General features: G+C 34.2%; 3 protein-coding genes across 6 annotated transcripts in view; 1 reads left to right on the top strand and 2 right to left on the bottom strand.

Moving 5' to 3' along the window:
* The window catches only part of LOC136989489 (GTPase KRas-like), a 42,217-nt gene extending 37,260 nt beyond the window's left edge, over positions 1-4,957 (top strand). For both annotated transcript variants that reach the window (XM_067287664.1, XM_067287663.1), the window contains one exon: positions 2,717-4,957. The gene's annotated coding sequence lies outside the window, so the exon portion shown is untranslated. The remainder of the gene's footprint in view (positions 1-2,716) is intronic.
* Positions 4,958-4,959: 2 nt separating this feature from the next.
* Positions 4,960-14,112, bottom strand: LOC136989479 (lactadherin-like). 3 transcript variants are annotated; one of them, XM_067287648.1, is made up of 11 exons: positions 13,626-14,112; positions 10,799-10,870; positions 10,271-10,470; positions 9,790-9,912; positions 9,575-9,713; positions 9,371-9,511; positions 9,124-9,302; positions 8,918-9,062; positions 8,809-8,856; positions 5,789-6,022; positions 4,960-5,722 (listed from the first exon to the last, which is right to left on the bottom strand). In XM_067287648.1, the coding sequence occupies exons 2-11, from the start codon at positions 10,854-10,856 to the stop codon at positions 5,457-5,459; spliced, it is 1,533 nt and encodes a 510-aa protein (XP_067143749.1). In that variant the 5' UTR covers positions 10,857-10,870; positions 13,626-14,112; the 3' UTR covers positions 4,960-5,456. The 3 variants fall into 3 exon arrangements, with proteins under 3 accessions (XP_067143749.1, XP_067143747.1, XP_067143748.1); XM_067287646.1 differs by having other exon boundaries at positions 9,371-9,713; XM_067287647.1 differs by lacking the exon at positions 13,626-14,112 and having other exon boundaries at positions 9,371-9,713; positions 10,799-11,011.
* A 139-nt stretch (positions 14,113-14,251) lies between these two features.
* The window catches only part of LOC136989485 (adapter molecule Crk-like), a 75,228-nt gene continuing 63,545 nt past the window's right edge, over positions 14,252-25,934 (bottom strand). Inside the window, exons 7-8 of the mRNA XM_067287657.1 lie at positions 24,738-24,815; positions 14,252-17,269 (exon numbers count right to left, since the gene is read on the bottom strand). Coding sequence (XP_067143758.1) covers positions 17,129-17,269; positions 24,738-24,815 — 219 coding nt within the window. The 3' untranslated portion in view covers positions 14,252-17,128. The remainder of the gene's footprint in view (positions 17,270-24,737; positions 24,816-25,934) is intronic.

The raw sequence follows: 25,934 nt of genomic DNA, 5'->3' as shown, positions 1-25,934 counted from the left end.
AAACAAAAGTTTTAATGGATATATAATATCGCTTAACGGGCCACACAATTTAACGTGATGGGCCGCATGTGGGCCAGACCTGGTCTAGTAGATAGTGGTGTTGCACTGAAGTTGGTGGGACTTGCTGGTATGCTCATGCAGGTACAAGGGATGGTGGTGGAACGTGGAAACACTGGGATGGGATATTCAAAACAGCCTAATAAACTCTGATAAATTGGCAAATTAACTACATCGTAGCACTTTAAGTGTAGAATAGATTCTACCGTATTATTCTGACGTGGGATACATAATGTCACGTTATTAGTCATTGAAAGTGGCAAGTCTTAGACGTGGTGGCAAATATTCCACTTGCCGGAAACTTGTAAGTTGAATTGAGCCTCTAGAGGCACTAATGTTTATATTTATCCATTTTGAGTAGAAAGTTTTTAGAGGAAGTGTGTACGGCAAAGTATTTAATAACATGCAAAATTAAAATTTTCATTGGATAAAGCATTTAAAAAATGAACACACACATACACAAAGGACCAATAGGAACAGTTGAGCACAAATTGGTTACAAAATTGTGTCTATTAAATTTAATATCATATTGGGTGTTGAGAATTATTATTTTAATAAAAAATTATCCTATAAAAACAGACATTAGTGAAGACAACAGAATTTTCCACAAGTTCTTAAGTTTTATGGATTCTGAAGTGTTTATAATAAACTAAAATAACTTCAAACCACCTTTTTTACATAATTTGGGGGTTTTATACACACATGCATTTCGAAATATGTCAATATATAAATAATATACATGTGTAATCATATAAATCAAATATTACAGTATGATTAGGACGGACCCTACTGACTAGGGTTAGTTTTCCTACCGGTCAGCACTACAGTATAACTTTGACCTCTTGCATAGCAAGCATATGCACCAAGGACAGTTTGAGTTATTAATTAACAAATCGAAAGGAATATGCAGTCGTCCCATCTCCTATAATTTTGTCACTTTCAAAATTACTCGCAACTTTGCCAAAATCTTTTATTTGATTGATAATATATTTTGGCACTGCCTTCATTGGTAGTACAAGGGTAATCCCAAAAGTAAGGTCTCCTATTTTTTTAAATACAAAGGAACGTTTAAAATGATATGAACTTAGACTATTTTTGTATAAAGCTTGAACATTTATTTTTCTACATAATCACCATTTTGGTCGATGCATTTTTGTATGCCCATGTCATACCAGCTTGCTGCCATGTTGTGTTAAACCAATTGAAATTCATTGCCAATTGACGGAAGTGTGTGGTGAGTTGTGCATAGATATCAAGAACATCTTCAAGTGGTAGAGGGAGTTTGCAGCTGATTGTACTGAAATTCGTGACGAAGAAAGAAGCAGGAGATGTCAGTTTCCGACAAGACAGTCGTAAAGGTTGAGCAAACCATGCATGAAGATCGCCGAATCACTCTGGTTGATCTCTGCATTTTGGTTATTGGGCTTTCCTCAAGCACGATTCATAGGATTTTAACGGAAAAGTTGCAATATCAGAAGGTGTGCACAAGATGGGTCATGCGCTGAGCAGGTATGACATGAGCATACAAAAACTGATACAGCGCCTACAAAAATGCATCGATCGAAATGGTGATTATGTAGGAAAATAGATAAATGTTAAAGCTTTAAAATGATATGAACTTTATTTTTGTATAAACGTTTTTTTGTGTTTAAAAAAAATAGGAGACCTTACCTTTCCTCGTATTAAGACTCATCTCAATAAGTTTTAGTCGATACATAAATATCAATTGAACACATTCACACACACCAAATGGAGATATGAACATTTTTTAAAAACTGATTTGTAATGCAATTATCAAAAAGTTATGACAACGCAACCCTTTGGCAATCTGCCTAGGGGGATGCCTTCCGGGAGGTCTTTTTAAGGGTAACCGGCCCCTATTCACGCATTACAGACGTGGAGAAAAACTCCGAGTGTTCAGGAAACGGAGCCACTTGGCCACTGGTGGGTCCTTGATGTCCATAAAGTGGATATTACACATATTATTTCCTCGGTGGATCGATCGACGAGCGAAATTAAAATAATTGCGTGTCTGCATTCGTCGCATAAATCAAAAGCTTTTACCGTAAATTCGATTAGTCGCGCGACCAAAATTGCAATAAAAGCTTGTCAGGTATTGGAGCTTTTTACCGCGGCTCGAATAACTTCCGATCTCGAAAAGAAAAACAAATGTAATCTGATTATTGAAAAAGTTCACAACTCCAAATAATTTTGCCGTCAATTTTTTTTCCTATCCTCTAAAAGTTGTTTCCAAATTTGTATTCGTTTATAAGCCGCTGCAAAATGGCGTCTTAGTCTATGGTGTGAAGCGGAATTTTTTTACTGGGAAAAAATGGATAAATGTACGAGAGAATATTTGTTTTTAACTACGAGGCACGTTCGATGGAAAACCGGAAAAGTGCCGTAAATAGTAATTTCACCCATGAAACTTCAGAGTCGGGCGGCGCTAACTGCGACTGGCAACACTGTCGATGCGAGAGCGGTGCTATTTTATCGGTTCTTCGCACTGACAGTGTTGTCAGTCGCCCGACTAGTTTCCCTTTTCAAAGTTACTACGCCACGGCCCCTCCTCCGGACTTCTGGTGGCACTTTTTCAGTTTTCTAGCGAAAGCGCCCGGAAAAATTTATAAAATTTTAATTATTTTTTTTTCCTCCGCAGAAACAATCGTTTACAATTTTCTACACCGAAATATTCCGAGTCTTCGAAAAAAAAGAAGTGTTTGCATTTTTACAGAGCGTGTTCTTTATACATATATTTTTTTTTTTAGTAAACCGATTTATTTTACCGTAAATCCCACGTATCGTGATTGCAATCGTCGTTTTATTTTACTACGTCGTAAATTCTTTTTTATAAATTCTTAAAATTTACTGTATCGACCTCCTCTTTTTATTTATACGAATGTAAGCGTGCGCTTCGGCCCTCTTTAAACGCTAGCGAAAAAAAAGCGCCGAATTTTCCCGGCAGACTCGGAACGTGGCGACGATTTTTCTCGCGCGGTACCGTTGCAATTATCGCGGCGTTTGGGTTTAGTCGCAGAGTTCCGGCACTAGCGGTAAAATTGCTACGTTTTCTGCCCGCCGTTTCCATTCGGAGAGAGACTTTCAGATTTCGACTAGGAAAATGTTTCCAGATTCGTAGATTCTTTCGGTTTTTCTCATGGGAATTAGATTAATGATGATTGCCGTATTGTGGAAATTTGATCCCACGTATTTATTAGCAACCGAGTTGATGTCGAGGTGCAATAACGAAGGAAATTTGAATGTCTCGGCATTTGGTCGTGCGGAGAGTTCTCGCCGACGCGTCTAAAATCGCGGCATTAAATTTGGTTATTTCTTCTCTTACAATTATTATTATTTTTTTTTTGGAATTAACATTTGTACCTTTTTTGTCTTGCCCACGTGCGTTGCAATTTCGAACACACAGTTTATATACGATAAATATTTGTCGTATCGCACGTTTCTAACAGTTTGTCTGTAAGTCGTCGTCACACGAAATATAAAGGGCGATTAAACGCTGCGATAGTTTTCGAGATTATTTAAATTCCCTTCTCGGGAGAAGTCTCCGGATTTTTCACTTTTGACTTCGTGTTTTGTTCCCTTCGTTTGCATGCGTTTACAATTAAATGTAGAGAATTTGCGAAGTTTCTTCCCGTCTTTCTCCGAATTTCAGCTTTACTTTTTCGCATCTTCTCTGTCAATTTTAAAAATCGATAAGCACAGTTCTTCCGTAACTAAGGCAACTTTGTCTGCAAATGTTACTCGAAATTTGTACGGAATCTCATTTTCCAGAAAAAAAACTCAATTCGATGACGAATTTTGTACGTTTCGTATCGAGTGACACACAAGATTTTACTACTCGAGCCAGAATAAATTTGTTAGCGAATGTGGCAAAAAAAAAAAAAAACAAGTAGGCCCAGTTACGTTAAGTAAGATGCAATGCGGTATAAAATTAGGAACGTCGGCGGTCGTTCCGTTTAACGAATCAAAATCTAATAATTAACTATTTTCAAAAGGAATGCGCAAGTCGTGCTCAACTGTTTACACCAGATTTTATATAAGATGAGCGTAATTACGGCGTAACACGGGAGACTTTTTGTCGGTTGCGTAAGCATTTTTGCTATTTTTAAACGTAGAGTGCCCCGAAATGTTTATTCTTTTGTGGAATGTAACAGTAAACTGCGAGACACGCGGTTTTAAGTAAGGTGACGCGTTTCGAACCGAAACAGGTAAAGTTACAATTGCGTATTGTATTTTAACGAATTTTCGTTAGACCCGATTTGGCCGCACGTAAGGGTGCAGTTTCGACACCCGCTTCCTTAAATAATAGCTTAATACGTATCTTTAATACTACTAGAATGCGTGTCGATCGTTCTCGTATTGGCCAGTCGTATTTTAAAATGTATATAAGCCGCTTTATAGAGGTATTTATTTATTAAATTACTCTTGCCGATTTTGAAGCATTCTATTGTGTATCGTGCGTGGCAGAATTTTTTTTTTTTTTGTTTATGGCCTGCGTGGGAGCGACGTTTTGCGGAAGTATACCGTCGCTCTGGAATGTTTACGGAGCAAGCAAGAAGCGTGCGAAAATCCGAGATTCCCTAATCTACAGATTTCAGCAAAATTTTTTAGCTTGTTGCACGGACAAAAAATAGAAACCTGCGCATTTAAATAACGTTTGTCCAAATTGTTATATTTCTGTTTCTAATTAGTTCACTCCCGTAGCTTTGAATTTTCTCTGCCCCGAAACTCCGGATGCTTCTTGGTTGCATCTTTGTTTTACCTTTGTATTTTATACGATGTAAAATCTTTTCTAATTGTACGATTTTTTTTAATTCCGTATAGAATTGTAAAACTTGCACAATGTTTTTTTAATCGTGTTAATAAAATTCGTTTCTTTTCAGATCGCTTTAGAACGACAATTTTATTAAAATTCCCATACACACGGTTAAGTTCCCACGCAATACGTTTTAAAAAATGTATTCGCGCGAGGGTCATCCACGAGGATGGACCGTGTCGCTAAGCGATAAATGGAATGGCGACCGGTTTAAACGAAGAAACTACAAAAGGTTTGTTGAACGTGACCGTCCCCTCGTTTGGAATGTGACGTGTGGCATGCGCGTCTTTAAAAAATGCCAAAGTACTGTACTCGAATTGGTCGTTCTGTCGCCGAGGGGAGAACCCTTGAAAAAATTTCTAGTACTTAAAAACCCGTTTAGAGCCTAATGTTTACACGAAACAACAACTTGCCAGTTTCTTCTCTCTCTGGTTAACTACGTTAAAATATTTTATGCTTTGGAATCGAATTAAATTTAAGATAACATTGCGGGAGTCCACTAGACTTGGAATTCTTTTTCTACCGAAAACGTTGGCTTTGACCGAGTTCCACGATTCTTCCCATTTCAGTAGATGGTAACTTCGCACAGAACGAATAAAAACAATCTGGACCACCCGTTAGCTATTCCGCTGGCTTTTATGTAGACGTAGCGTCCCCAGGTGTCGTCGGAACACTCGAAGTGAAGCCTGCGACGAAACAGCGCGCTGTTCAGACGGGAAACGGAGGAACACTTGGCTCCATTGGACACATTTTCCAATTTTGCTTTGTTTTCCACGTAGGCCGTTAATTTGTCCAGATTGCGAAGGTAGTCTCCGTACAGATTAGCTCGATCTGCAAACAAAGAGTAGTGGTTAGGAGGGAAACCTGAATATGTAGAACAAACGAAGCGTTGCCCACCTTGGCCTTTTCCCTGCCAGGTCGTGACCACCAGACCTCGAATCCTCCTCTTCTCTCCCAGATCCACCATCCACGCAGGATGGTCGACATAGTAGTTATCCAAAATAGCACACTTCTGCAGGGTGGCGTCCACGTCTCCGTCCACGGCCAGAGACGAGTGCCCATACTTCCATCCGTGCCACGCGTGTCTCTTGTCGTTCACCCACGTCTCTTTCTTGTAAGCCAGATTTTCCACTAGGAATTTTCAATTTTGGTTAATAATACTTAACCAATTCTTAGGGAAAAGGAAACGGTCGTGGTGCTTTATTCTTAAACCAGCAAAGAATTAATGCCTTCTTTATACAAGGCCTGATCAAAAAATATTTGGATTGAAACTGCAAAAAATCCGTTTCTCTCGAAGGTTCTTTCGCAGTTGTAAGTAAGCGAGTTTAGAAGACTAATCCCTACGACTTGTTACGCAAAATGCTTGTTATTATATACCTTTCTGAATGCTTATTTTATAATATACTGCTATAATCACTGTGCTTTTTGTTCAAAGCAATTTTCAAACTAATGGCAAATATATACCATATTTTACGGACTATAAGATGCTATGGACTATAAGACACACCTTAATTTTTAAACAATTTTTTAAAAAAATACCTATAAGACGCACCCGAATTTTGGAGGCAATTTTTCGAAGAAAAAAGTGCGTCTTATAGTCCGTAAAATACGGTAAGCAAAAAGTATCAGAAATGGCTGTTAGATAGTTGTTTTCCCCTCCATGTTTTGCTTGGACTTCATTGCCACCAAAAAAACAATTTGTGAAGATTTTCCACTGTGCTAACAATTTTGGCACATTATGGGCTCAGGATGGTTCATCTTTTCCTGTGTGGTCGGGAAATTGGTTGTGTCAAATTTGAACGAGTTTGCCCTGCGGTTTAAGCCTCACAAAAGCTCATTTAAGCAGACTATTTAATTGATTTTATAATTTAGGCAAGTGTTTGAAAAATTTTCAAGAACGTGTAGAAATTTTTTTCCTAATCTGTGATATAGCTTGCAGACTGTACATACAATCATATTTTTTAACGAATTTTAGATTAAAATTCATGGATGTATGCACTGCGAAAAACCTTATTGCGGGACACAAAATAATTTTTTAGTAATATGCCACATAGGAACAGTTGGGTGATACATGCCTGTGCAATACTCATATGACATGGCTGTTCTGCTGTTCAATGGCTGCTCTGCATAACACACAAAATATTATGCACGATAACCCCGACTATAGAAAAGTGTGTAGCAGATGACTTGTCACGTGCACTTGCATTATTATGCTCTGGAAGATGCTTTTCTCCAATGAAAGCTAGACAAGCAATTATGGAACCAGAGTAAGAGACGATCAGTGCAGCGGAAGCACATGTTGGCTAAAAATTCAAGATGCGGGCTTCTGTTAGGAAAGTCGTGCCTTTAATATTTTGGAATGTCAATGGCTCTATATTGGTGCAGTTTCAGGAAAAGGGTCAAACTGCGAGTAATGCTCAATACGGTGACCTGCTGTTGAACAAGTTAAAGCCCACACTACAATCGAAATGTCTGGGACTTGTTACAAACACATGGCTGTGCAAACAGTGATCTGAAATTTGAAGTGACAAAACATCCATAGTACAATCCAGGTCCAACAAGTGGAATGGTGCAAAGAACATTTCCAAGTTTGGAAGTTTGCCAACTGATGACACTGGGGTAATAGAATAGAGGCAGTGCAAAATTGGTTAAAGGTTGCACCAAAAAGCTTTTCCTTGGGCTTCTGGACCAAGTGTGCTTCCAGACTATGTTGAAACATAAGGCACAAACAACTTTTTCACAAGAATACTTATAAACAGGAATTTAAAGAAATCATAAATCTTAGTGTTAAGCCTAAACTCCACAATGTAATCGTAAAACGGAACGCCAAACGGAAACAAGACAGATAATTTTTAACTCTGCAACCAATAAGAACGCAAGGATTTGTTTGATTGTCACAATGTGGGTAATGGCAGAAGGTGTAGCGAAAAGGACAAGGAAATAAATAGATTTGGAATTATTCATTGAAGAAGTTAGAAAATACACATATCTGTATGACAATAATCTTTGCATTTATTAACAATGAAATTTTTAAAAAATGTAAATAATTCAGAGAAAGCATGGCAAAATCCGTAGTGTCATCTATTTTTGACTCTCTACGACAATTGCAGAATTGATCAACAGATGGTGCATTTCCATGTAATGTTCATTTCAGTGCTAGTAGAATCAAGTTAAAACGAAAACTGTATGTTTCAGTTCTGTTTGAGTTTGGACTCCACATTACTTGAAAACAGACTTTATAGTGTTTGATGTTACTGATTGATTACAATGATTCAAAATCTCCCTGTACAATAATAATAATAAACATATTTCTCTGTGGCAGCTCTGCATGTCAAGGGAATAAGTACACACAAACCTGTTTTTGTGTGTTTTTTTTTTTTTTTATTTGTGCAGTATATGAATTTCAATCAAATTGGTATACCGCACAAAACAAATCGCACAAAAACAGGTTTGAGTGTATAACAACAATTATCTCTCTTCAGGAAGTTCATTAGTAAAATAAGAACGTGTGTATTAAATGCAAACAAATATATTGAAATATAAAAACAATACTGTATGCAAAAATTATATGAAAGTAATTTCGACTAATCGCATGGATAATTTTCTGTTTCCAAAACTAATTACAAAATTTTCCACGTCAACCGGTCTTGTATAGTGCCTAAGAAGAATGTTGGATAACTAGATCAATCCAAAATATCTCTTTTGTCAGACTTTGTAATTTACAATTTAGTGAGATCACCATCAGTAAAACTGTTGAATGTACAGGCATTATTAGAGGCCATATACAATAAATTCATTTCATATAACAGCCAGTAAATTGGAGTTTGTTACACTACACTGTAAACTTCACACAATTACTTGTAAATCATTAATTATGGTTGATGCTTGTGTATTGATATGATCAAAATAAATCTTACCACATTCCGTATCCTCATTCAATCTCATAAATCCTGGTGGACAGGGTCCTAAAAATGTCACTCAATTAGTGCCACTTGGAATGATAATTTAAAGCAAAATTTTACCAACCCGTATGTAGACAGCCAATGATGCCAACTCTCATGCTCAGTCGTCCCTTCCAGCGAGTCGGATGGATCCTGACGTATCGTGCCACGAAAGGCCTGTTTAAGTAGTGGCGTCTCTCCGTGTCTTTGTCCATGTTACCGCCCAATTCCTGCATGTACTTTAATTAGTATTAGATGGGAAAACAACAGTTAATTTTCTGACAAACTCACCGTTATCTCTGGATCGTTAGAATTATCTTCTTTGTACAGGTACCATACAATGCTGTTGTTGCTATAAGATAATGTATAAGAAGTTACCCACTGTTTTCTTCTGCTATCCGCCCTCCCTTTCGTAATGATTCCCGTGACCATGGTCGGCGGACCGAGATCGACTTGCAGCCACTGGTGAACTGCATTTAAAGAAAACAAAGGTGACGGTAATTGTGAGATAGAGTCGACAGATCTAAGGCCGACTCACCGTCGTTACGCCTGGCACACCAACTTCCTCTGCCATAAATGTATGCATCGTCCGGAGTGCAAGTTCTCTGTTTCTTCCAAGGTCGCGAGCTAGAAGCGGACATTTTTGCTCTTGGCGGAAGACTTATTATCTCGTTGCATTCTAAAAAGACAGATTTTGTTAGAAATTCAAAGCATGTGTGTTTAATGTCACAATGGTGCCAACCTTGACAGCCAATAATTTCCACCCGCATGCTGGGATACTGATGCCATTCCATCACATGAATACGGAGAAAACGAGCAGTGATTGGAAATTGCAGATAGGAATGTTTTATGGAATGAGAATCTACATTTCCTTTAAACAACTGTACATGGAAAAAATTACAGAAGTATATATTTTTGATTACCACATGAAGGATTTTAACTATATCTGCAACTTACCTTTCTCTTTCCATAAATATCGCTACAATATTTCCAATGATAGGCGTCCATACTGTGAGATACCAGATACAACGTCACCCATTGGCGACCGTCTCCTCTACCTTGAGTCAGTATTCCGGTCACCTGAAAAACAAAGCCGATTCCATTAGCACGCAGAGAATATCGGATAAGCTATTAATATCTATGTTTTTGTTCAAACTGCCAAACGGTATAGCTATTGTAATCCAATCCACAACATGGAAAAATAGAGTATGATAATATTCAGATTTCTGGAAAGAACATAAAATTGTGTGTTTTGCCTATTGATTTGAGAAAGTGTTAAATTCCATATAGAGCCACTGCACATCTTTATGCCTGTTCGTGTCGATCCATTGTTTTTAACCATACCAAGATCTCGAGATTTATCGCAGACATGTCATTTGGTTTATGTGCCGACAGACAATGAAACAGAGTTTCAGATTCGTAGAGGAGTGAGCCTCACCTTGGCAGGTACGCCGAAATCCACCTGCAGCCACTCATAGGCCTCCGGGTGGCCTGGACACCAGGCAAAGCCACCAGTCCGCAGGAGCCGGGCGTGCCTGGCACCACAGCCGGAATCCCGGAGAGGGGAGAGGGCCGAACTGGAGCTGATCTGCCAGTCTTCCACGGCACCATTCATCATTCCCAAAGGTTTGCTGCATCCTACATAAAAGAGAAGGGGAAAAAAAATTTTATTACAAATTTTCTTTGACAACAATTTTTAACGACGCGCGGTTAAAACATCATTAACCCATAATAAAAGGAGGGAAATGCACTTAAAAATACATTTTTAAAATGGAAAAATGCATTTTTAAGTGAAATTTTCTCTAATAAAATTTGGTACCAGTTCACTTTAAAAAAAATTGAATTTTCAGGGATATTTTAAGATCGAATTTTAAATTGAATGTGGAAAGCGGCGATCGTATTAAATGACGGAGACGTGCGAGATGAGTTTAGAGAAGGAAAAAAAATTCCTCCTACGTTTACTTACCGCTTCCTGTTGCGGACGTCATCAGCGAGGCTACCAATCCTATGACGTAAGAAAGCATTTTCACGTGTATCTCTGTCAATAAAAATGTATTTAAAAATCAATCAGTTAAAAGTTCCACTCTCTTAATGTTCTACTTAGCCTAATTGCGGACGTTTTCGTTCCGATTATTCCCCCTGGCTTCGAGTTAGGGGGAAAAATTAAGAGTTTCTAGTGAAATAAAATTTCGGAGGTTTGTAGAGGATTATCTCGTCGGAAGTTCTGGAGGTAATTCCTCAAACCTTCAAGTTTTTTAGTTGGAATTTCTTCAAATAAAAAAAAAGTCCAGAATTTATTTCCGAGTTTTATACCTTTTTAAAACGGGATAAACGCTATTTATTTATCGAATTTTAGTAGCAGCGAGCTACCGACGTCTTAAATTCTACCAATTTTGATCATTTTCACCCTAAAAATCTAAGATGCCGCTAAAATATGCACACAACTATTGTAAGATTTTAGTAGGATTTTTGTCGCGATTCGCCACTACAACGAAAGTCTGCGCTACTTACTAAATAACTTTTTATTAATTAAAACGATTAAAATAACCGTTTTACTATTAATTTTATTTCTGGTGCTTCCACTACTTGATCCCGAAAAATTGAAATTTCCGACGATTGTCTCAACACTGCATCGAGAGAATTGGAAGTAAAATACTCCGAATTGCTAATTACAGTAGCAAAAAGGCGACAAGTTTTGGTTTCGGCGACGTCTCCGGTGGAAAATTCCGAAAACGTTTCGCCACGCAACAAACGGAGAGGACGAGTTCGGAAAAAACCGGCCTAACGAGTGACGAGAACACACTGGAACAACAATGGGGCCGAAGGGAGGAGGGGGCACTCCATAAACAACACAGTAAGAGGGAGGAAAGATAACGCTTAAGGGTCGACAAATTTACGATGGACGTTTTCGATTTTTCGCGAAGATTACGCGCGATAAATTCTCCCGAGGAGACGACAAAACGGGGGGGTGGACGATCGTATCCTATCAGTCCCCCCCCCCCCCCCCCCCGGCACGAGTGAAGCGTGGAGAAAAACCCATACAAGTTCAGCAAATCCTTTTACAGCGCCTTTAAACGCTCCAAAATTTGATGGTCACGTGATCGCCTTGTACGTCTATTAGCTGTTTATCTCTCGTTCGTACGAGGTTAACGACGCACCCGCGTATGTAAACGCAACCGAGAGGTTACCGAAATTTTTCGCTCGACACGTGATCGCAACGACAAGCGACCCGGATGCATTGTCACCACCTCTCCACTCCATCCTATCTGTCGCACAAACGCTATGTTTATTAACTAAATTCCCTTCCGGTAATTACGATGTTCTGTTTACTTTTTTGGGATGTTCGGAGAGCGCGAGAGTCGAATTTCAAAACAAAATGGGTTGATTTTGGGTCCGAACCCGATCCTAACTTGGAAATCGAATTACTCGCGGAAGTAGTCTTTTTTTTTTTTGCTTTGGAAACTCGAGCTCACCTTCCGGTCTCCATTTAGTCACGCAATCAAATTAGCGGGTTAATTTTACTGGACGATCACACGCAGTTAAGCAATAGGTTGTCACGTGACCGATAGCAACACATTGGGGATTCGCGCGAGGAAAAAAAATTAGCTCGCAAACAAACCCTAAATCGCGAGACGAGAAATCGCTGTCGTCACTCCCTATCCAGGCGATAAAAGGAACGGGACGATTGTAGCCTCATCGCCCGTGACGTCACACAAGGCGGCAGAAAAATCGACTTATTGTATCCAGCGTGAAAAAGAAAAGAACAGGAAAACTCTGCGCGATACAGATAACGGAACGGAGCTTTGATTAATAACGTTCTCTCTCGGATAGCAGACGAAATTCGGAAAGTTCAACCCCACCTCTCGCGCGCGTTTTACACACGCATATGTACAGCACAAACGAAACACTAGCTGCAATCTAAACACGACGGAGGAGCGAGGGGGACGAAACGAAACTGGAAAATTTACGTTGTCCGACTGTTTGTTTAAGTCCGGAATCATAAATCAGTTTCGGGTTCCTCCTCCCCACTCCGCAGTGTGCATAAACGAACTTTCACCCCAGACGGTATTAAGGACACTTTAAGCAAAGAGGGAGGGTTAAAGAATGTTTATACGCCGGATAAAAAATAAACCACTCTGTAGAAGTGTCGAGGTGTTTTCCCAGCATCTACGTCACACCGGAGTCAGTGTTTGCTCGGGATTGATAATTATGACGTCGCAGCAGCCTGTTAATTGAGATAACGTTAAAACTTTATCGGGGTGGTGATTAATTTTGATTAAGCGTCAAACAAAGAGAGAGAGAGAGAGCGCTAGCTTGTATGCAAATTAATCACCAAAGAGGTTATCTGTCTAGTTGCGTAACGAAAACGGATTTTTTTCCTCACCCACGCTCTAAACTCTGACTCATTCTTGTATTTAACTAAAATTTTATACACTAGTTATACATTTGTTAGTGTTTCTTCTTGCCTTTATTTAGAGACAAAACCGTTCCGAAGTATCTTAAGTCTTAAAAAAAAAAATAAACTATCCCATAACTTAAAACTGTACTCATTCTGGTTAGTGAATCTGACCTTTTTCCTTCTTAAAAAAAGCACACCCACCTGTACAGGTATCGCTGACTGATTTGAATATTGTGTAGCGTAGTGTTAAACAAACGTACCTCTACACGTTCCTCAGTCGAAGTCACCCTTATTTGCATGTGTTCGGTGTAAGGTGGCTTTACGTGCACGTGTTAAAGAGAAAACGGAAGTGTTCACGCGCAATAATTATACACAAAAACCAAGAAAAACTCACCCCGTTTGGCAAGAAAGAGTGGATAAGTCGTTCCACCTCCATCGGCTCTCCTTCTGTCAACTGTTTTCGGGCGCAACCGGATCGACTTCACCACGATCTACCGTCACATCACCCTCTTCCGTCGTCTTCCTCCGATCACGTGACGCGTTACTAGAAAATAGGAAGGGGGAGAAAAAAAAAGCTTCTCCGCGTCTCGTGGGGGCCACGAATCCCCCATTTACGAATACTCCCCCGAACTACGCAGACATATACAGGAAGGAGGAGGTGCATTCTACTCCCCTCCACTCTAGAAATCTATTTCTTCCTCGCCAACATCAATCTGGCCATCAAATTGGCCAAATTGCTGTCATTAAAAGATTGTTTTACCGGAGGAGTTGGCCTGAGGGATGCCGTTTATGAGAAAGAATTGGCAGAATGGAATCTGGAAAATTGAATTATGAAGTTCCCCCCTCTACCTCTTGACAGTTTCCTCTACTTCGAATTTTTTTTTCTAGTTTTGTGTCAGAGGTTGTTATAACTTAGGAGTAAAGAGAAATGTAGAAAAGGCATCCTTAAATACAGCTTTTGGGAGGTGATAATTGCTAAAATTTGCATACTCATCTTTTATTAATCACAGGAAACTTCAATAATTATCTCACTGCATTTTTATTAAAGCATAAATTGACATACAAGAAAAAAACAAATTTTAACTTACAATAAAATGGGCTAAAATTTGTTATAGTTCTCTCTAAAATTAAAAAAAAAAAAACTCTTGTAAATAATTTTAATTTAACAAATTTTTCTTTTTTAAATATAATTAAAAATAAACTAAATTCTGACTAGAAGGTAAAAATTATTTAAGTATATTGTAAGTTTTAGATAGTTATACATGTATATACTGTATATATATATATGTAAAGATATATGGTATTATGTTGTTGTCTTAGATATTCTCGAATTAAAAGTTTCTAGAAGAGGAATTGTTTCGAGAGATCAAACCGTTCTGCCAGAGGGAGCGAGTTTGGAATCTCCAAATAATTTGGCATCTTTATGGACTAGCGTCCGAGAATGTTTGCAATGATTTTGGCACCTACGAGTCGTAGTAAGGTTTTTAAAAAAGCAACATTCAGACGAGACGAGGATTTAAGTTTTGCGCTTATTAAAACGTCACAACAAAAATTATGATATCACAGAAACCACAAATATACAATACAACCGTGTGATGTTTCCCTCCTTGTGCGTTGGGGAAAATAATAAAATTAATAGTGCATAATTAATTAAAAAAAGTCAAGTATAGAAAATTGGTTGTTATAGAGTGAATGGAATTATGTGAAATTTAATAATTGCAGTTCAGAGGAACAACTAAATGTTGAGTAATTTCGTACAGATTTATAAATAAAGAAATAAAAATGAGATGGAATGAGAAATCGAAGATCTTAAAAATAAAATAAAAAAACACTGAAGTGAAAGAGGATGGAGAATCTCTTTGGAGAAGCACTCCAACACATTTGCATAACACAAGCAAGATATGTTTTGGTGTGTTACTACTTTAAATGTGTCTCACTCACAACTGCATTTTCTAATATTTGCCAATTTATACAATTATAATTGCATAAAATGGTAAATAATTGTATAAAATTTGTAGCTTTATTAAATATGAGAGATATACAAAACTATTTTTACTCCATGGTTGATAATATCTACCTTATTTAACTCTAACTGCAAGCCATTTGTTGTCAAACAGTCACTGCTTTGAAAGAAGCAAAAAAATAATGTAAATGGATACCAATGATAGTGAAAAATATCTTTGAAAATTTGATATAATTTCTGAAATTATAAAATTTTCAACTGAATAATTCAATCATCTTAAACTACATTTTCGACTAATGATGAAAATTATGTTTGAAGATAAAATCATTGTTTCAGTTCCTGAGTAATAAAGGATGTCAGAATGCTTTTTCATGAGTATAAATTAATTTTTTTTTTCAATTATAAATCCATATGAAACTGATAAAACAGCAACTACATCAATTTTTACAAAATTGAAAATACATTTCATTTTAATTGACATTAACTATAATTATATGCACAGAAAATTGCAACTAATTTTGATTTAACTTTCCTAACAGAAATTAAACACTTAACTTAATCAAAAATGTATATTATTTAATCTCTTTTATTAAAGTCCAATTGATGTACCAATTGTTTCTTACTATAATTACAATATATCAAAAAGATTAACTACTAAAAATATATTAATTTCAATTTTTGTGGCTAGGGAAGTAACTAAATGCAATGACATCAAAGGAGATGAACTTCAATAATCACTCAGAAAGTTCTGAAATGACAAGTGAAAGTGAAATAAGTGTCAATAATCATACTAATTTGTAGGCTGATGCAAGCAAGTGTTAAAAGTTTTATTTGGTAAATGTGTGCATTAATAAAGAGTTAATCAAAGTAAGCCATATAAAATGTATGGCCGAAAACAAATATCTTGAATACTGAAGGGCACAGTCTTTACGTATTTTCTGTACTCTTATGTATATTTTTACATACTATTTGATTGAAGTCATCCATTCTTATGCAACATACAACTGAGACTATAAGAGCTTGGAATCTTTACTGCATATTGCATTCATTCAACTTTCACACCATCCACAACACAAATTATTTTGAAGCAATGAATCTTTAGTATAAATGACATTACCAGTTCAAGAGAATTTTGATCAATATTTTTGTTTTCCTAACATAAATAAAAATGCAAAATTCGATTTCAGTCGAGAGGAGCCAGTTTAGAAGGGAAAAAAAATTAATATATCTTCTGTTTTATCAGTTTTGGTTATCAAAACAAAACATGAAAAAGTTAAAATAAGAAATTAAGCCTAAGTGGAGAAATCTGTCACTAATTTGTTTCTCGCCAGGAAAGTTTTGAAGAAAAATTTTTTAGAATTGATGCAATTTAAATTGCTAAATGCACAAATGACAAGACAATGCAATAAATTATAATGTTAAAGCATAAAAACAATAACGCTTATTGAGCATTTTGGCACAATTAACTGTATTTAACATACATTATGACAAATGAATTGTTGCTTAATGCATTTTTATGCTTTTCCATTTATTGCATTAAAGAATATTAAGAGATTTTTAGTTCCAAGTTTTTTCAATTTTTAAAAATTATAATTAAAAATTATTCCATTATTCCTGTTAATTAAATATTTTTAAAAATGGAAATGTATTGAGAGTGGGATTATTTGTAAAATTCACATATTGTGGTTAAATAAAAATCTGTGTACTTGATAATTGATTGTATCTTTTGTTGCAAGTATATATGTAACATTTTTACATATATAAATAAATATTTAATATATTTACATTAATTAATAAATCTTTAAAAAAATTTGTTATTGACTGTAATTACTACTGAAGTGCTCAACTGATAAGTTCAAATCATTCGTTAACATAAATGCGACGGAGTATTATTAAAGCTAAGTGGACTCTCGTAGTGAGATTGGTAATGAAAGCTAGCATTCGGTGGATTCTTCAGGATTGTCGGAGTCGATGAATTCAACGTGAGTGAATGGAAAATGACCTACTCTGCCCCACAGCTCGCCTTCCCACTGTCCATTTATGTTGGTCTTTGTCACTTTAATGATATCTCCAACCTAAAATGAAAGAAATAATAATAATTTTTTTTTTGGTTTAGTTTTGTTTTAGTTTTGAATTTCTATATTTACAGAAAAAAATATATATATATTAGGGTGTCCCTTATTTTTTGAATTTTTTTTTTTTTCTAACGCATAGGGCCTAGTTTTGTTTATTTTACTCTTAAATACTCCCACAATAAATTTCAGCTTGTTTTGATCACTAGAACCCGTGCCGACTTGCATTGAATCATTTCCATACGTATGGTGCTAGAGAAGTGGCACGTATTCACTTTGTTTGCCATTCTAACACAATTTGTCAGGCTATTAACACATATAATTTATTTTTGAAGATGTCAGTGAAATTACGAAGCACTAAAAAACATATTTTCTTAGTCGGAGAGATAAACCACCAAATCACGGGTGCAAAATTAGCGTCAAGTCGGCAAGTTCTCGCAGTTTTGTTTTTTAACATTTGCGAAGTTAAACTAACTGTAAGTGAACATGTAAATATTGTAATATGCAAGTGTATCATATTCTGGGAAAAAGCTAGAGTACCTTCAAAATCTATACCTAACTGTGTCAAGAAATTGGTGGATATTCATCAGGTGTGGAGAGTCTCTACACCTGATGAATATCCACCAATTTCTTGACACAGTTTGTTTTAACATTCAAAATATACCTTTGTTTAAATCTTGTTTAAGTATATGTATATATACTTAAACAAGATTTAAACAATGTTTTAACATTCAAAATTTTAGTAGTATATATGTATATATTACTAAAATTTTGAACATTAAAACATTGTTTAAATCTTGAAAATATAAATGATTTAAATAACAAATGATCTAAAAGTACTTAATTAACAGCAATTAATTCAGCTAATTTTATATCTTGATGAAATTTTTAAAAAATTCAACACCCAGTACTAGAAAATCTATTATTTTAATATGAAGACAGGCTATTTGTGAATAGTAAAATGATAATTTTTCCAGTGCTCTCAGATATTACAGAACAATACATAGCAAATTTCATCTCCATTTGAAAGAAATGTACAGTACCTGTCTACAAAATAAGTAAATTTCTTTACAAGTCATATTGATCTACAGGGTGATTATAATTAAAGTTGCCCTACTCAGACCTGTCTAGAGCCCATTCTTGTGAATGTATTTTGATGAAACTTGGTATATATTTTACATGGACCATACATGGGGAAAAGGAAAATGCAAAAAAAGTTTAGTTTGAATTTTTACCACTAGGTGAAAAAATGGCATATGAAGAACATGAAAAACAAAATGGAAACATGCAAAAGATTTTTATTTACAACATTTGTTCAATGTGCAATCCATTTGCATCAATTACATGTTCAAAACACCTCACAATGCAATCCATTTGCATCAATCATGTGTTCAAAACATCTTACAGCATTGTAAGGCATTTTGAACATGTAATTGATGCAAATGGATTGCACATTGAACAAATGTTGTAAATAAAAATCTTTTGCATGTTTCCATTTTGTTTTTCATGTTCTTCATGTGCCATTTTTTCACCTAGTGGTAAAAATTCAAACTAAATTTTTTTTTGCATTTCCCTTTTCCCCATGATCCATATAACATATATACCAAGTTTCGTCAAAATACATTCACGAGAATGTATTTTCTAAACAGGTCTGAATAGGGCAACTTTAATTATAACCACCCTGTACAATATTAATATTTAATACTTTGCTAATAGTAGAAACTATTACTACAATTGATTCTAAAAAACCTTAAATCCAGTAAAAAAGGGAACATTTATTAATGGAACAAACATTTTCAACCATGTATAATGGCCATCTTCAGATTTTAGAATAGAACACAATAAACAGAAACAATAGCAAATTTGAAATTATAAGTATTCAAAAAATAAAAATTTACATAGTGAGTCATGTGTGCAGGAGTGTAAATAGTTTTTTACTGGATTTAAGGTTTTTTGGAACTAATTTTGTGTCATTCTTTTGAAATTTGTCTGTGCTTTAGTCTTCTTTTGATGTCAAGCCTTTAATATTTTGGTCCTTTAATACACACTCTGAAAATGAATTGTCTATATACAGACAATACAGAGTCCAATCTAAGTCAAATTTAATATTTTAAAAAAACTAAAATGTAGTTCTTTCACATAACTTTATGGAGCCAGTGGACTGGATCTTGAATGTATCATTTTGTTGCCATATATAAGCAACAAAGCTAAGATGACAGTAAATAATAAAATTGAACTTTCTGAATTTTCATCTGTTCTAACATGTCATATGATGTTGTGTGACATTTTTTTTTTTATCGTCTCAAAATTTCAAATAGATTATAAAGTTTAAACATATCTTATAATTTTCTATATGTTTGACTTGTGTAAGTATTATATTCTATTTTATAATGAACACAACTATTTTGCTTCATATGAACATTAAGAATACAGCTAATATTCATAATGAATATTAGTTATATTCTTATTCTGAAAAAGACTATAGTTATCTTTCAGAATTAATCTATTTCTATAAAATTTAAAAAAATAAAAAACTGCTATACATTCAGAATAGCTTATGAATTCTTTTAAATGAGACAACTATTTAAATAATTAGTTTAACATTTTTTTTCATAAATTCCAAGTTATGGAATTTTAAATTCCTCTCACCCAGTGACACAAATCTAGGTGTAACCAATCATGATATAAACATTTGAATCAGATAAATATTTTCTGTTATCACTTATAAATACACTTAACTCTCAATGTTATCAATATATTTCTAATAAACTGTGATATATCAAATGTACCAAATAAAGTCAAATTTAATGATAACAATACTTTATTTTATTTTATGTAACTATATTTAATTTTCAAATAAATTAATTATTTAATATAATAAAAATAAAATTAAAAATTTTTAGATTATGTCAATAGCTAATTGAATTTTAATTTTAAAAATAATCAAGCTGTACATTATACAGTAGAATATATTTGTGGTAATCATGGATACTTTACTTATAACAACTGTGCATTATCCTTTCCTCATATTATATATTAGAGAGATGAAATAACTTAATTAAATAAAATTTACAGGAACTGAAATTTCAGATTTAATGTAATTTTAAAGGTAAAAATGAAAAATAGCAAAAGCTGTAAACCAATGTTCACTAACAAGGAGAGTCAGACATTTGCATCTCCAATTTGAGCAAAACTTGGCTAGCACATTGTCCTAAATATAAAGATCCTTGTCCAAATAATATGATCCACTTCTCAAGCATTTTCAAAAACAGGCCTCTGATAAAAATTGGGTATTTAGTTTATAAACCTTTAAAAGGTTCACTTCTTGTAATTGCAATAGCAGAGCGCATAAGACAATAGACATAACAGCTGCACGATTTAGGTTTGAGCCTTCTCTAGCTTTTAGTTTTCTTGTGTTTTTAAATGTGTAACAAAATTTTTTTATTCTTTTACTGTATCATTAGCATTATTATTACTATTGTTATTCCTCATATTTAAAGTTTATAAAAAAAGATTTTAAAAAACCTGTTTTTGCTAAATATGAAATGACAAGTCTGATTTAACTCTTTTATGTCATTAAATAAAATTTTTACTTCTTCATATTAATTTTCAGACAGGGTTGTATTGTTATATTTGAAGTGTAACAGATGAGTTGCAAGAGGAAATTGTCCATAACATTAACAATTAAAAAATAATGCTGCGACTATGCTACACTATCTTCATATCAGACTTGTCTTATTTGTCCATCCGCAGTAACATCTGAAGCTTACTCGCTTATGTTGACATAGTGTGTAATCAGGAGCAAAAATATCTGAAAATAAATATTAAAAAAATAAAAATTTTATTTCATCTCATACAACAGTTAAATCTACAGAGACCTTGTTTCACTAAACAGGAAATGATGTCACATTTTTCAATCTCTTGAATTATAAGCTTTAAACATGATGAATAACAATAATAATAATAATGTTAATGATACAGTAAAATGATAATAAAATTTTGTTACACATCAAAAAAAAAAACTAAAAGTGTGAAGATGCAAACCTACATCACATAGTTCCTATGCCTGCCTACCATCTTATGCACTCAGCTATCACAATTACAAGGATAAATGAAAGTTCCAAAGACTTACAAGCTGAACATTCAATTTTCAGATGACCATCTTTCAGAAACACTTGAGAAGTGCATCTTATTATTTGGACAAGGAACTGTTTGTGTTTAGGGCTACATGCTCACCAAGTTTCATTCAAATTGGAGACACAAACATCTGGCCTGCAACTTAATGTAAAAAAAGATATAGTATTAAAGTGGATGTACTAACAGTCTGCTGTCTTAAAAACCACTTCATTGTGAGTTTAAAAATAAAAATGAAAGTTAAGTAAATGAGGTAATTGCTTCTTCATTATTTATTCATTCATTATTTGAGCAGGGGACTGTTTTGAGGTATCACAAAATGGATCTTTATTAAGTTTACTATCATTTGAAGGGGTATTAGTTTCCCTTTTTGCACTAAATTAGGTATTTGTGCAATTTTCTATTTCTATTTATAAATCTGAAATTAAATTTTTAATAATTTCTTTTGATATTTAAATTCCTTCCTATGATGTAAAATAATAAAGACAATTCCATTGTTCACAAAACTGAGGAAAAGATGTGGTGGTGACCTGACATGTTGTCAGTTTTAAAAATGTCAAAGATACTAAAGTCAAACTAAAGGAGTTAGTAAATAATTTTAAAGACAGACAAATTATGACCAGTGAACTGCAAACTGTGCGACATTACATTTGGACGAAATTAAATTTGGATGAAAATCATTTCTCTAGGGATTAAGCAGCACATATATGCAAGACATATTTCCAACAGGGAAAGAACGAATGAAAAGAAAGAGAACAGAGTTTTATTTTGGCATTATTAAATTAATTCTACAGCTTTAATACAGTTAGAGATTGCTCTTAAAGATGGTAAATCATTCAGCATTCAAAAATCTTTCTAGAAAGTATACAAGCATTCAATCCCTGACCAAAGCACACCAAGGAAAAGTTATGTGCAGCTTGCATATGAAGCAACTTTCAGGAAATAGTAGGAAACAACATAGATTTTTTTTATTTTGGATGAAACAACCAATATGCTAAAAAAAAATATGAGCTGAACATTCTCATCAGTCCATTAATAGGAGAGCCATTACAATCCATGCTGTTAAGAGTTCACAAACTACAAAAGACAAATTCCACAACTGTTATGCAGGCCTTCAATGATGTATGTGCCAAATTATAAAATTTGCCATTCTGCATGAAAAGATTAGTCTACTTAACAAACTCGGCACCATATGTGCGAAGTGCATGTTCAGATATAAAATCGATGAATCCAAATCTAAGATATGTTGCTTGTCCTGCCCATTGCCTTAACAGGGTGTGTGAAGCAATTTGGACAGAATTTTCTTGGGCCAATGATTTCGTTTTGGAAATAAAAGAGGCTTTGATTAAATGACCCGTGACTGTACAGTACATCTATATAGAGATATAACTAGCTTACCATTCCTAGAACATCCTGTAATAACCAGATAGAACATTTGGATTCAAGTGGGCTTTGTTTTTATGCCAAAAATTTCTCATTCATGGAAGCACTTATTGATAAATTGGATGAAAAGTCTTCAGTGGCCACAATGAGACTCAAGAGTCTGTTGAAACAAGAAGCCATGTTAAAGAAACTCTACCTTTTTCATTTATACAAGTTCCTGTGCTGTTCAGTTTCTAAGAATGAGGAAAGCAAACAGTGTACTGAAAACTAGTGGGATATTTTTAAACATGCAAAAAACAATTGGATGGATTTGCTTTATAGAAAATTGAGCACTCTCTTAGCAAAAATCCAGATATTCAAAATAATTCCTAAATCTCTTCATTCATAAAGACTGGACTTTTAGTGAAAACCAAATATACTCCTCTCACATTTGATGATGTTGAGAGATTGTTCAATTCAATGATTCACTTTCTTTGCACCATCTGCAATTGATCACAGAGAATGGAGAACAACTATGTGTTTGCAAGTACAATGTTTTGCTGTTTGTAAACTATGAAACTGATGGACCAGATTCTGAAAGTGACTGACTAATTTTAATTTTCTACCATTTTCTCAAATTGTGTTTGTTCTAAATACAGTCAAACCTGTTTTTATGCAGTGGATAGGGACCGCATAAAAAAAAATTGCACAAAACTTCACGAGTGGCTATAAAAAATAGTTTTCGCAGCACAATTAAAAAAATATTTTTTTTATGCGGTGAATAGGGACCGCATAAAAAAAGTCTCAGAAAATAACTCATTTTAAAATCGTAGTCTTAGTTTCTAAGGAAATTACCTTCCTCTTCGCTTTGTTTTTGCCCTTATTCATTTTCAGGGATTATGTCTAAACATAAAATAAAAATCCTAAAATTTTATATCTAAATAGAAAAAATAATACAGTACTGTACATTTACCTTCAATTTACGCTTTGAAATGAATCTTATCTTAATGGTCCAGGAATGTGAAAGAACTTTGATGTCTTTTAATTAACGTAATTAAAAGACATAGAATTTATTGACAACAGATGTCAGCACTTGACTGCATCGTCTTGTCTATCGTCTGTTTTACATATTTTTGTCCAGGTGGTGTTTTGTTGACTTAAAAAATAAATTATTTCATTTTTCGCATATTCATGCAATAATATTACTATAATAAGTTCATTTATGCTATAATAAGTTTATTTAGCTATAATAAGTCAACGTGAGACATGACAAAACGCATGAGACTAGTCGCCAACTATACTGCACAAATAAAAAATCGCACAAAAAAAGACCGCATGAAAACAGGTTTGACTGTATACTTTTATGTACAATAAAACAATGATTTTACTTTCATATGTTTTTAAAAAACACCTTTTTTTTTCACATTTTCTTTATGAAAACTCACCACTTTTTAACCCTATATTTAAAGAAAATTTGCTCTTCAACTTCCCAAGTTTACTAACAACAATAAACTTCCATATATACAGCTTCCATATATCCAACTTCCAACAAACAGCTTCCATATATACTTCAGCTAAGTATGTAATTGTATATTATATAGTCTTTTGACAGATATTACAGTAACAGCTATAGCTACTCCAAATTTGAATTTTCATATGTAAATCTATCAGTGCAGTAGAATATATTGTGTGACATTAAACAAAACTCTTGATTTCAATCAGCTTACAAAAAAGAAAATTAATGAAGTTTTATCATTCCTTTTAAAATTTCATTTTAATATTTGTAACATTCAAATTACAATAATATTAATAAGAGCAATTCTTCTTTCATGTTAACAAAATATAGTTTATAAATCACAGTATCAAAATCAATATTATTTAATTAATAAATTATATCACTAAATTCTTATATTAAGTTACAGTAATTGTGAGTTTTAAAGAATAAACCAAATTAGTACTGAAAATTTAAACTAACCTCCAATTTCAGAGCTGTTTTGTCATAAGCATTTGGCACTCGAGCTTGTTTAACTCTTGCTAGAGCTGGAAGTTTTCTCTAATAAAAAAAAAGTAACATATTTAATTATTATAATGATGAAAATTATTAGAAAAATAGAATTAATAATTGTGTCTATCATTTGATCTGAATAATTGTTAATTTGAACTTTCTTAATTTAAAACCCCATTTATAGTTCAAAGCACTTGCGATTCCCAGATGCCTAATGTTTTTGTTCATTTAGTTTGAACTTGCTTTTCTGTTAATTCAAAGTGAAATTTCAGTCCTGAAACAAATCTTTTCTCTATCGACACTCAACCACTGTTTACATGAAATGGTCTAGTGTGGCAGGAGAAACAAAATGTAAACTAAGTCAGAATCAGAGACATCTACATTTCTCAAAGTCATGTGACATCACTGCCGACTTAATCTCATTAAAATTAAATTAAAAACATTTTTTTGTACATTTTTGTTAAGAAAGGAAACTTATAAAACCGATTAATGTGTTTTTTCCAGTATTTACATGATAAATTATTATCATGTAAAACTCACATTTCTTTTAATGTGAAAACTACACAGAAAATACTGTAATGAAACTACTGTAAAACACTTCTTATCTCCTGGTAGGGTTAGGTAAAAACTGTTTGTTTTTGTTTCAGGAAGATCAACTTCTTTCATGGTGGTGGTTAGCAAATACCCTTCAGCCTGGCAAATGAGTGTTTCAATTTTGGATTTGATTCCCATGACTTATAAACACATTGAATACTGTATTCACCTACATGCAGCTCTTATAATGGCTTTTTATTTTCCCCATGTGCTAAAGTGTTCAGAAGTGTTAGATTTAAAATTTTAACATCTCTTGCTTTATTTAGATGTTCACTACCAACTGTGTAATTTTCATGTCCATATCTGCAGTAGATGGTTTGTAATTAACATTCAGGAGTCTCAACTCCCCTATCTCAGATTACTCTCCATAGACTTTACATAGAAAATGCATTAAACTGTATTCCTCTTTGAACTATCTGTACCAAAGTTTTCTGCCTAAGCACAGCTGTGTAAAATGGCATTATCTGTCTCTCATGTGCAGTGTTCTGTGATTTACCCCATTAAAATTGGACTTTGCCCAGATTTCTTGAAAGAATCAGAACTCTATAGTGTTTTAATTACAATAGAAACTTT

Source organism: Centruroides vittatus, unplaced genomic scaffold (genome assembly GCF_030686945.1).
Source record: "Centruroides vittatus isolate TY-2023 unplaced genomic scaffold, ASM3068694v2 scaffold_576, whole genome shotgun sequence".
In the NCBI taxonomy this organism is placed as follows: domain Eukaryota; kingdom Metazoa; phylum Arthropoda; class Arachnida; order Scorpiones; family Buthidae; genus Centruroides; species Centruroides vittatus.
The sequence above is the reverse complement of the archived record's forward strand: the minus strand, read 5'-3'. Positions and strand labels throughout refer to the sequence as shown.

What these genes read in the sequence shown, in the direction of transcription:
- LOC136989479 (XM_067287646.1), bottom strand. Translation starts at nt 10,856, where the DNA reads ATGCTTTCTTACGTCATAGGATTGGTAGCCTCGCTGATGACGTCCGCA. An exon ending in GACGTCCGCAACAGGAAGCG is followed by an intron (nt 10,471 to 10,798) that starts GTAAGTAAACGT and finishes TCTTTTATGTAG; the next exon opens with GATGCAGCAAACCTTTGGGA. An exon ending in CTGGCAGGGAAAAGGCCAAG is followed by an intron (nt 5,723 to 5,788) that starts GTGGGCAACGCT and finishes CTTTGTTTGCAG; the next exon opens with ATCGAGCTAATCTGTACGGA.